General features: G+C 45.3%; 1 protein-coding gene across 1 annotated transcript; it reads right to left on the reverse strand.

Moving 5' to 3' along the window:
- Window positions 1–2,728: 2,728 nt before the first annotated feature.
- On the reverse strand, window positions 2,729–12,644 carry LOC110431508. The gene is made up of 6 exons (XM_021450610.1): window positions 11,975–12,644; window positions 9,707–11,743; window positions 9,197–9,616; window positions 8,924–8,962; window positions 7,787–8,336; window positions 2,729–2,750 (listed from the first exon to the last, which is right to left on the reverse strand). Exons 1-6 carry the CDS (start codon window positions 12,642–12,644, stop codon window positions 2,729–2,731), a joined length of 3,738 nt encoding a protein of 1,245 aa, XP_021306285.1.
- Between the last annotated feature and the right edge of the window lie 229 nt (window positions 12,645–12,873).

The following is a 12,873-nucleotide window of genomic DNA, read 5'->3' on the forward strand; positions in this document are numbered from 1 at the left end:
TTCGAGGATTTCCTTAAGAGGGGTTTTGGGGTTCCTGTTCATCCTTTTCTTCAGGGTCTTCTTTTGTATTATGAGATCAGGATTTGCAATCTGCACCCGAACTCAATCCTTCTCAATCTGCACCCGAACTCAATCCTTCTCATCTCCACTTTTATCCATCTGTGCGAGGCCTATGTTGGCATAGAGCCGCACTTCGATCTCTTTCGTTATCTCTTTTGTTTAAGAAAGAAGGGAGCGGTTGGAGGCTCCAAGATTGCAGGTGGAGTATACCTCAATCTTCGCGACGGGATGAAGAACCGTTATCTGCACTGTCCATGGAACACTTCCCTAACCGAATGGTACAGGAAGTGGTTCTACGTCAGGGAAGAACCGGGCAGCTCCACGTTCTGCGACGTGGGGTACATCCTCGAGAAGAGGGTAAGCTGGACCGACCGCCTAGAGTTCGACGGCCAAGTGGCGGACCTGATGAAGCTGATCGACTGGTCGCGCTTGGACGGGCTAGGCGTGGTCGGCAACTTTGTGTGTCGTCGGGTGATGCCCTGCCAGAAGAGGGTGCACTCGGTGTACGAGTATGCCGGAAGCCTCGACCCGACCAGGATGCGGCCTGAGGTCTTGGAGAAGGCAGAGGTGCAGCAGCTGTTGAACGAGCTGTTCAACTTTGCGGACGGGGGCTTCGTCCGTGGTAGTGATCGGGTGCAAGCCTTCAAGTTGGGGCGACCAGCACCTAAGGTATCTTACTGATTATTTTGCCTTAGCATTTGTTATTGTCTGCTGCCAACTTGTCTTTGTTACTTTTGCAGATCGGAGATGTTGACCGGTGCGCAGTGTATGTGTCACTGGCACCTGGGATGGAGAATCCTGCGGGGGAAGATCCGCCGGAGGAAGACGCTGCTCGGTGTACTCGTTACACCAGCAGTGAGGAGGACCAGGCCCGCCCCGTCCCGACCACCGAGAAGAGAGTGGCGGGGAAAAGGCCGTTGGCAGCAGATCCTTCGCCTGCGCCGACGCTACCGGCAGAGAGCAGCCAAGCGCCAAAGCACCGTCGGCTCGTCCGGATCACCGACGACGACGACGAGGAGGAGGAGGCCGCACCGTCGCTGATCCGAAGGCCTCGTAGCCGTCCGGACAGTGCACCGGCCACTACTGATCGGGTGGCCAGCGACCCTCCTGCGCCGCGCGTTACGGAAACGGGGGCGCAGGTGCCGACCGGCAGGGCTAGGAGGAGGTTCACCGCGGCCCATCGTCGATCAGACCTGTAAGTGTTCGACTTACGTACTTTGGCGATTTTTTGTTTTTTCTTTTTTTTTGTTGAAAATGCTACTTTGTTCCTTAGCGCGGCGTCGGACGTCAACCCCGACCACGTCGCCGGCCAGAGGGTGGCCGAGCTTGCTTGTGCCGCTGAGGACGCGGCGCCGCAGACCGCGGAGCAGCCTGCGGCGGCAGCTGTGCCTGAGAGCGCCGAGGAGCTTCCGGCCTCGACAAGGACTGCGGCGAGCAGCCCGACAAGGGTCGAGGAGGCTATGGGGACGCCTCCCCCGAGTAACGTCGCGGAAGGGGAGGGCAGAGCCCCGACCCCTCCCCCCGTCAGAGGGAGGGAGGTCCCAACGCCGCCCCGGGCAGGAGTCTCTTCGACCGCAGGCTCCCCGGGCCTGGTCCAAGGGCCGGTGATGCCTGCGACCACCACCGGGGGCGATGCAGCGGGCGAAGAAACCCAGGCGGCCTCCGACGACGAGGTGGAGGAGATTGAAGGTCGTCCTCGTGATGACCGCCAACACGTATATGTGTGGCGCTAATGCGGGGACCACTTTATCGGGCACGAGGAGCTCGCGGAGATAGAAGAGGCCGCCAGAGTAGAGCGCGCGGCCAAGCGTCTCGTGGACGAAGTCAAGGTAAGTGATCCTTTGCACTGCCCGACACTTTTGTGTTGTCTTGCTGGGTCAACATATGTTCGTCTTGCAGGGCGCAATGAAAACGGCGAAGTACCGAAAGAGGTGCTTTGACCAAATAGAAGGTATTGTGGCCGAGAACAAGGCCCTGTCCGCGGAGGTGGACCGGCTGCGGTCGGAGGTTGGAGAAAGATAGGTACACGGTTTGTGCCTAATGCACCATAGGCTAAGAAACTATTTTGGACGCACGCGATGGTACTCCTTGGTGAAGAGGCTCATGTGGAATCTTGGTTTTGTCTGTTTGGAGATAGTTCTAATCTTGATGCAAGATAGGTGCACGGTTTGCATGGAACATACCATATGCTCAGAAATCAATTTGGACACACCCGATGGAACTGTAGATGCACCCGATGGAACTACTAGATGAATTGTATCATATGGAATCTCGCTTTAGTCCAGTTGGAGATAGTATTAGTTTCGGTGCAAGATATGTGCATGGTTTGTGGCCAGTGCACCATAGGATCAGAACCATTGTGGAAGTTCCCAATGGTACTCCTAGGTGAAGAGGCTCAAGTGAAAGCTCGGTTTGATCTGTTTGGAGATAGTGCTAATCTTGATGCAAGATAGGTATACGTTTGCATGGAACGTACCATATTCTCAGAAATCAATTTGGACGCACCCGATAGAACTCCTAGATCATGTGTGTCATGTGGAATCTTGCTTCAATCTGTTCGGATACAATGTTAGTTTAGGTGCAAGATTGGTGCATGGTTTGCGCATAATGCACCATAGGCTCGAAAACCCTTATGGAAGCACCCAATAATAGTCCTAGGTGAAGAGCCTCAAGTCAAAGGTCTGTTCGATCTGTTTGGAGATAGTGCTAATCTTTATGGAAGATAGGTGCACGGTTTGAATAGAACATAACATATGCTAAGAAATCCATTTGGATGCACCCCAATAGAACTCCTAGATGACATGTGTCATATGGAATCTCGCTTCAGTCTGTTTGGAGACAGAGTTAGTTTTGGTGCAAGATAGGGACACGGTTTGTGCCTAATGCATCATAGGCTAAGAAACCATTTTTGATGCATCGATGATACTCCTGGGTAAAGAGGCTCAAGTGGAAGCTCAGTTTGGTTTGTTTGGATATAGTGCTAATCTTGATGCAAGATAGGTGCACGAATTGCATGGAACGTACCATTTGCTTAGAAATCTATTTAGAAGCACTCAATAGAACTCCTAGATGATGTGTGTCATAAAGAATCTCGCTTCAGTCTGTGTGGAGAAAGTGGTGGTTTCGGTGCAAGATAGGTACACGATTTGACCATTTTGGACGCACGTGATGGTACTCCTAGGTAAAGGGGCTCAAGTGGAAGCTCGGTTTTGAGATAGTGATAATCTTGATGCAAGATAGGTGCATGAATTGCATAGAACATCCCATATGCTTAGAAATCTATTTGGAAGCACCCAATGGAACTCCTAGATGACGTGTCTCATATAGAATCCCACTTCGGTCTCTTTGGAGGTAGTGTTAGTTTTGGTGCAAGATAGGTACAAGGTTTGTGCCTAATGCACCATAGGCTAAGAAACCATTTTGGACGTACGTGATATTACTCAAGGTAAAGGGGCTCAAGTGGAAGCATGATTTATTGAACGGTTTGCATGGTATGTATAGTACGCTCGGAAATCAATTTTGACACACCCGATAGAACTCCTAGATAATGTGTGTCATATAGAATCTCACTTCGGTCCGTTTGGAGACAATGTTAGTTTCGGTGCAAAATAGGTGCACACTTTGCGCCTAATGCACCATAGGCTCAGAAACCATTATGGAAGCACCAAATGATACTCCTAGGTGAAGAGGATGATGTGGAAGCTTGGTTGAGTCTGTTTGGAGATAGTGCTAATCTTGATGTAAGATAGGTGCACGGTTTACATGGAACATACCATATGCCTAGATATCAATTTATACGCACCCAATAGAAATCTTAGATGATGTGTGTCATATGGAGTCTCGCTTTGGTCTATTTAGAGACAATGTTAGTTTCAGTGCAAGATAGGTGCACGGTTTGCGCCTAATGCACCATAGGCTCAGAAACCATTATGGAAGCACCCGATAATACTCCTAGGTGAAGAGGCTCAAGTGGAAGGTCAATTCGATCTATGTTGGAGATAGTGCTAATCTTGGTGCAAGATAGGTGCATGGTTTGCATGGAACATACCAAGTGCTAAGAAATCCATTTGGACGCACCCCAATAGAACTCCTAGATGACATGTGTCATATGGAATCTCGCTTCGGTCTGTTTGGAGATAGAGTTAGTTTTGGTGCACGATAGGTACACAGTTTGCGCCTAATGCATCATAGGCTAAGAAACCATTTTTGATGCACCTGATGATACTCCTGGGTAGAGGGGCTCAAGTGGAAGCTCAGTTTGCTTTTGTTTGGAGATAGTGCTAATCTTGATGCAAGATATGTGCACGAATTGCATGGAACGTACCATATGCTTCGAAATATATTTGGAAGCACCCAATAGAACTCCTTGATGACGTGTGTCATATAGAATCTCACTTCGGTCTCTCTAGAGATAGTGTTAGTTTCGGTGCAAGATAGGTACACGGTTTGTGCCTAATGCACCATAGGCTAAGAAACTATTTTGGACGCACAAGATGGTACTCCTTGGTGAAGTGGCTCAACTCGAATCTTTGTTCTGTCAATTTGGACAAAGCCGATGGAACTATAGATGCCCCGATGGAACTACTAGATGATGTGTATCATATGGAATCTCGCTTCGGTCCAGTTGGAGATAGTATTACTTTCGATGCAAGATAGTTGCATGGTTTGTGCCCAGTGCACCATAGGCTCAGAAATCATTGTGGAAGTTCCCGATGGTACTCCTAGGTGAAGAGGCTCAAGTGAAAGTTTGGTTTGGTCTATTTGGAGATAGTGCTAATCTTGATGTAAGATAGGTGCATGGTTTGCATGTAACATACCATATGCCTAGATATCAATTTATACGCACCCAATAGAAATCTTAGATGATGTGTGTCATATGGAGTCTCGCTTTGGTCTATTTAGAGACAATGTTAGTTTCAGTGCAAGATAGGTGCACGGTTTGCGCCTAATGCACTATAGGGTTGAAACCATTGTGGAAGCACACGATTGTACTCCTAGGTGAAGAGGCTCAAGTGAAAGCTCGGTTTGGTCTGTTTTGATATAGTGCTAATCTTGATGCAAGATAGGTGCATGGTTTGCATGGAACATACCATATGCTCGGAAATCAATTTGGACACACCCGATAGAACTCCTAGATGATGTGCATCATATGGAATTTTGCTTTGGTCCATTTGGAGATAGTGTTAGTTTTGGTGCAAGATAGGTGCACGGTTTGCACCTAATGCACCATAGTCTAAGAAACCATTTTGGACGCACCCAGTGATACTCCTTGGTGAAGAGGCTCAAGTGGAAGCTTGGTTTGGTCTGTTTGGAGATAGTTCTCATCTTGATGTATGATAGGCGCACGATTTGCATGGAACATACCATATGCTTAGAAATCAATGTGGACACACCCGATGGAACTGCTAGAGGCACCCGATGGAACTACTAGCTGAAGTTTGCCATATGGAATCTCGCTTCGGTCCAGTTGAAGATAGTATATTCACAAAAATCAATTTGGACGCACCCGATAGAACTCCTAGATGATGTGTGTCATATTGTATCTCGCTTTGGTCCGTTTGGAGATCGTGTTAGTTTAGGTGCAAGATTGGTGCACGATTTGCGCATGATGCATCATAGGGTCAGAAACTATTGTGGAAGCACCCAATGATACTCCTAGGTGAAGAGGCTCAAGTGGAAGCTTGGTTCGATCTGTTTGGAGATAGTACTAATCTTGATGCAAGATAGGTGCACGGTTTGCAAGGAACGTACCATATGCTCAAAAATCCATTTGGACACACCCAATAGAACTCCTAGATGACATGTGCCATACGGAATCTCGCTTTAGTCTATTTGGAGACATAGTTAGTTTTGGTGCAAGATAGGTACACGGTTTGTGCCTAATGCATCTTAGGCTAAGAAACTATTTTGGATGCACCCGATGATACTCCTAGGTAAAGGTGCGTAAGTGGAAGCTCAGTTGTTTGTCTGGATATAGTGCTATTCTTGATGCAAGATAGGTGCACGAATTGCATGGAACGTACCATATGCTTAGAAATCTATTTGGAAGCACCCAGTGGGACTCTTAGATGATGTGTGTCATATAGAATCTCACTTTGGTCTCTTTGGAGACATTGTTAGTTTTGGTGCAAGATAGGTACACAATTTGTGCCTATTGCACCATAGGCTCAGAAACCATTATGGAAGCACCCGATGATAATCCTAGGTGAAGAGGCTCAAGTGGAAGCTCGGTTTGGAGATAGTGCTAATCTTGATGCAAGATAGGTGCACGGTTTGCATGGAACGTACCATATGCTCGGAAATCAATTTCGATGCACCCGATACTACTCCTAGATAATGTGTGTCATATAGAATCTCGCTTCGTTCTATTTGGAGACAATGTTAGTTTTGATGTAAGATAGGTGCATGGTTTGCACCTAATGCACCATAGGCTCAGAAACTATTGTGGAAGCACCCGATGATACTCCTAGGTGAAGAGGCTGAAGTGGAAGCTTGGTTTGGTCTCTTTTGAGATAGTGTTAATCTTGATGTACCATATGCTTAGAAATCAGTTTGGACACACTTGATAGAACTCCTAGATGATGTCTGTCATATGGAATCTTGCTTCGGTCCATTTGGAGATAGTGTTAGTTTCGGTGCAAGATAGGTGCACGGTTGGCACCTAATGGACCATAAGAAACCATTTTGGAGGCACCTGGTGGTACTCCTTGGTGAAGAGGCTCAAGTGAAAGCTTGGTTCAGTTTGTTTAGAGATAGTTCTAATCTTGATGCAAAATAGGCGCACGGTTTGCATGGAACGTACCATATACTCAGAAACCAATTTGGACACACCCGATGGAACTGCTAGATTGATATGCTCACGCCTAGGGATAGCGTGAGACAAGTCGTTGTGGCCCGATCTTCTCGTAGGATTCGCGAACTTGATAACTTGTCGCTGCGTGACCTGGTGAAGAGGCAGTGCACCGCGAGGCTGTCCACGCGACGAACTACCGAGACAATCACCCTTCCACGTACCGACGAACAGCCCACGCAATCACGCCGTATAGACGTGAAGGCACAAACTGGATGAACCGCAGTTCGGCGTTCTACAACTCCCTCAGGAATCGAAAGAACAAGTTTTGCAAGCCTCTCAAGACTCACGCATAAACAAAACTCCACGAGTTTGTGTATTCTGAATTTTAACCAAGCAAGATGTGTCCTTTCATTGTCTAGTACAAGGGATATATATAGATAGGGGCGTTCAGCTTTGAATACATGACAGCATGCACATCCACTAGTGGATTTCGTGGCTGGTTCGCGCGTCTTCTCAGCTTCTGGCAGCAGTTACTAAAATGAGCATAACTCTTTATTGGGAAGTCTAAATAATGAACCGTTTGATGGGCTGCAACATAGACTTAAAGATGCTTTCATCCACCTGTAGAATGCCACGTAACTCCTTGTATTCTGTCCGTGGTGATGCTTGGAATTTGTACCATGGGTCAGCCATCTAGCTTCTGGTTGCCTTCTCATGCAGAAGTAATGAACCACCATTTTATTTATGCACACGATAGGCTTCTTGGTTCAGATGTCCAAAGGCTTGAATCCATCTTCATCCCATGCTGGTTCATACCCTCCATCATTCCTAAGGACATTGAAACAAGAACTCAAAAGTATAGGATCATTCAACATAAACTGATTATTAAACATAAGGTTAGCGTTCACCTGAGAATGAATTTCCTTCTCCAATTGTTTAGCTCTACTTCTTGTAATTGGACCACTTATATCAAGTGGAGTTTCATTTGAAGATGAATGAATGCTAGGGATGTCCTCATCAGCCTCCCCCTCTTGAGAAGGAGTCGTCCTCGACTCAGGCTCACCAACAAATGGAAGCAAGTCTTTGACATTGAATGTTGGACTAACATTGGAATATTCAGGTGGCAGCTCAATTTTGTATGCATTATCATTTATCTTTTTTAGAACCTTGAATGGACCATCACCTCTAGGTGATAACTTACTCTTACGTTGTTGGGGAAATCGATCCTTGCGTAGATGCAACCACACGAGGTCACCGGGCTGAAATGTAACCTTCTTCTTACCTTTGTTCGCTTGCTTTGCATATTGTGCTGATTTCTTCTCAATATTTCTTCTTGTCTCATCATGTAGCTTCTTGATAAAGTTGGATCTCTTCGCTGCATCCAAGTTAACTTGTTCCTGTAATGGTAAAGGCAAAAGATCCATGGGAGTATGTGGCTTAAAACCATAAACAATTTCAAATGGACAAAAATTTGTTGTGGAATGTAGTGCCCTATTATAAGCAAATTCGACATGTGGAAGACATTCTTCCCACTGCTTCAAATTCTTTTTAGCACGGCACGCAGCATGGTGGACAGGGTACGGTTGACAACTTCAGTTTGCCCATCCGTTTGTGGGTGACAAGTGGTGGAAAATAACAACTTCGTGCCAAGTTTAGCCCATAATGTCTTCCAAAAATAGCTCAGGAATTTTGTATCTCGGTCTGAAACAATAGTCTTTGGCACTCCATGTAAACGAACAATCTCCCTGAAAAACAAATCAGCAACGTGTGAAGCATCATCGCTCTTGTGACATGGAATAAAATGTGCCATTTTTGAGAAGCGATCAACAATAACGAAGATAGAGTCCCTCCCCCTCTGAGACCTTGGTAATCCCAGAATAAAATCCATGGATATATCTTCCCAAGGTACAGTTGGGATTGGTAATGGAGTATAGAGACCATGGGGATTAAGGCGGGACTTAGCTTTCAAGCAGATTATGCAGCGCTCGACATGTCATTGAACATCACGTCGCATATGTGGCCAAAAGAAATGATCAGAGAGCATGTCCAATGTCTTTTTGATGCCAAAATGACCAGCTAAGCCACCAGCATGTGCTTCCTGTAAAAGAACTTGACGAATCGAGCAGGCTGGAATGCATAGTTTGTTAGTTCGAAATAAAAAATCATCATGTACATAATACTTGTCCCAGCCTTTTCCAGCAATGCAATGAGAGAAAGGTTCTTTAAAATCAGAATCAGTTGCATAGAGTGTTTTAATGGATTCCAAACCAAGCACTTTTGTATCTAATTTTGTAACCAAACCACACCTTCTTGACAAAGCATCTGCAACAATGTTATCTTTACCACGCTTATGTTTAACAACATACGGAAATGTTTCTATGAACTCGATCCATTTAGCATGTCTACGATTCAGTTTGCCTTGACTTTTTAAATATTTCAAAGCTTCATGATCAGAATGGATGACAAATTCTTTAGGTAACAAATAATGTTGCCAAACTTCCAAAACTCGAACTAAGGCATAAAGCTCTTTATCATAGACAGAATAATTCAGATGTGGACCATTTAACTTTTCAGAAAAGTAGGCAATAGGTTTACCTTCTTGAAGTAGCACACCTCCAATGCCAATACCACTTGCATCACATTCAATCTCAAAAGTCTTACCGAAGTTAGGTAGCTGCAGCAGTGGTGCTTCACAAAGCTTTCTTTTTAACTCTACAAAGGCTTGCTCTTGGTCATCTCCCCATTTGAATGGAACATCCTTCTTTGTCAAGTTGTTAAGTGGTGCAGCGATCGTGCTGAAATCTTTAACAAATCGTCGATAGAAACCTGCAAGACCATTGAAACTTCGAATTTGGCTCACATTTGTAGGAGTAGGCCAATCCTTTATTGCCTTAACCTTCTCTTCATCAACCTGGATGCCATCTGCAGTCACAACAAAACCAAGAAAAACAACACGATCTGTGCAAAATGTGCACTTAGCAATGTTGGCATACAATTTCTCTTCCCTCAAAATAGCAAGTACTTGATGGATATGATCAAGATGTTCATCAAATGATTTGCTGTAGATCAGAATATCATCAAAATAAACAACTACAAACTTGCCAATGAAAGCTCGTAAAACATGATTCATTAAGCGCATAAAAGTTGAAGGAGCATTTGTCAAGCCAAAGGGCATCACAAGCCATTCATACAAGCCAAATTTGGTTGTAAATGCTGTCTTCCATTCATCACCAATTTTCATGCGAATTTGGTGATAGCCACTGCGTAAATCAATCTTGGTGAAAATAGTTGAGCCGCTCAATTCATCTAACATGTCATCAAGCCTAGGAATGGGATGGCGATATCGTACAGTTATAGCATTAATAGCACGACAATCGACACACATGCGCCAAGAGCCATCTTTCTTAGGGACCAAAAGTACTGGAACAGCACAAGGTGATAGAGATTCACGAACATACCCTTTGTCCAAAAGCTCTTTTACCTGTCGCTGAATTTCTTTGGTTTCTTCAGGATTAGCACGGTAGGCTGGACGATTGGGAAGAGAAGCTCCAGGTACCAAATCGATTTGATGCTCAGTACCACGGAGTGGAGGAAGGCCAGCTGCTACCTCATCAGGACAAACATCTTCAAAGTCCTGTAAGAGATCAAGAACAGCACTAGGCAGTGATGAAGGTAAATCGTTAGTTGAAAGTAGGACCTCCTTGTGCAAGAGCACAAAGAATGGGGCTGTGGTGTTCCTCACTTCTCTCAAATCACTCCTGCTCACAAATAAGCACTCATTTTGGTGGTGTTGTTTTGTAGTGGAAAGAGGCTTTATGTGGCTAGATTGGTTAGAAGTCTCTCCCTTACTAGTGTTGGCAGCCTCACTCAATTTTCTTTTGTCAGATTCTTCTTTTTTCATGCGAGCCACATCTGAAGCATAGATCTCTTCTGGAGATAATGGAACAAGAACCACCTTCTTGTCGTTGTGGATGAAAGTATACTTGTTAGACCGCCCAAAGTGCACCGAATCCACATCAAACTGCCATGGACGACCCAACAGCAAATGGCATGCTTGCATGGGTACAATATCACAATCAACCTCACCATGATAGTCACCAATGGAGAAAGACAAACGAACCATGGATGAGACCTTCACTGTCCCTGAATTATTCAGCCACTGCATATGGTAAGGGTGTGGATGGCGGCGTGTTGGTAGGCCAAGCTTCTCAACAAGCAAGGCACTAACAATATTATTGCAGCTCCCACCATCTATGATGAAACGACACACTTGACCTTTCACTTTGCATCGGGACTGAAACAAATTATGACGTTGTCCTTGTTCAGCAGCAACAAACTGAGTGGAAAGAACTCTTCTAACCACCAAATAAGGAGATGATCTATTCATTTTAGAAGGCTCCAAATCAGGAAAATCAGCAAGCAACTCATCAAAATCAGGACTAGTAATCTCATTAGAATATGGAGAAATAACATCTTCTATCATGTCACTGGGAGCAAAAGTTAGAATAGGTTGAATAGCTAAACAATTCAGACCTAGCTCAAAAGTACCATCCTCAGCTGAATACTCACAAGTGTCAAGAGTATGATCTGCAAAGACATTGTGAAACTCGTCCTCCTCTTCACTTTGTGAATCATATGAACCATCAGCAAGGGCAATAATCGTACGACGATTGGGACATTCAGCTTGCTTATGCCCATGACCACCACACTTAAAACACTCAATCTTGCTTGTATGCCTTGGGGCTGCAGTAGCAGAGGAGCTGGACTGAGTAGAGCTTACAGCTTTGCCTTTGGAATCAAAATGTTTGGAAGAAGTTGCACGAGATGTAGGTGTGTGCACCCCTGACCCGTGCTGCTGTGACTGGCGCCATGAAGTAGCACTATTATGAGCTGAAAATGAAGCACGATCTTTATAAGATCCAGCAAGTTGTCGTTCTGCCCTTTTTGCAAAATGTACCAACTCAGTGAGACATGTGTAGTTTGTCATATCCACTTTATCAGCAATGGGCTTATTGAGGCCAACCAGAAATCAAGCCATTGTGGATTCCTCATCTTCAGTTATCCCTGTACGAAGTAAACACATTTCCAATTCTTGAAAATATTCATCAACAGTACGAGTACCTTGCACAAGACGTTTTAGCTTCAAATGTAGATCACGAGAGTAATATGCAGGAACAAAACGACGTCGCATTTCCCTCTTCATGTCTTCCCAAGTAATACGATCATGTCCAGCGCGTCGGAGTTCAGTACACACTTGATTCCACCAAGTGATTGCATAGCCTGAAAACTCAATTGCAGCAAGCTTTGCTTTCTTGACAGGAGGATAAGGATACAAATCAAAGATCTGTTCAACCTTAGTCTCCCACTCAAAATAATCATCAGCACTTTCTTTTCCATTAAATTTTGGAATAGACACTTTCACTTTGCTTAAACCATCATCATCAAGGCGACGGTGGCGGTCATGATAACCACGATGGCCACCATGGCGATGATCATCCATGTCAGACAACATATCATCATCACCATCATAATCTCGTCCACCTCGAACAGGAATGCGCCGAGCACGACCAAAATTAAGAAGACCATGACCACGCCCGCCACGTCCACGACCAGCGGGACGACGCGGTGGCTCATCCTCCTCGTCAATATCATCATCCTCATTTGGTGGCGGTTCTCGACGTGGTATGTTCAATTGGAGAGTTTGGAGCTGCTGCACCAAATCATTCATTTGTGTACGCAACTCCTGAAATTTCTCCACCGAAACAGCGGCACCATCTCCACGTCCTGCCATGTTAGTAGAGGAAAAAAAAAGGACAATATATATGTGGAATCACTCCCTCACCACTTACAAAACAAGTTCTTTCTCTCCCTGAAAAGAGCAAGAACCGGGGCTGCGATCTGTAGGGAAGAGTGATTGTAACAGCGACGACGGTGCAACAACTCACGGTGCTTTAAGTGGAGCTTGGTGGGGTAATATGTTAGTGGAATGCACTGAAATGTAGTGATGCAAAACCAAATAA

The sequence above is a fragment of the Sorghum bicolor genome, unplaced genomic scaffold (assembly GCF_000003195.3).
Source record: "Sorghum bicolor cultivar BTx623 unplaced genomic scaffold, Sorghum_bicolor_NCBIv3 super_39, whole genome shotgun sequence".
NCBI lineage: Eukaryota > Viridiplantae > Streptophyta > Magnoliopsida > Poales > Poaceae > Sorghum > Sorghum bicolor.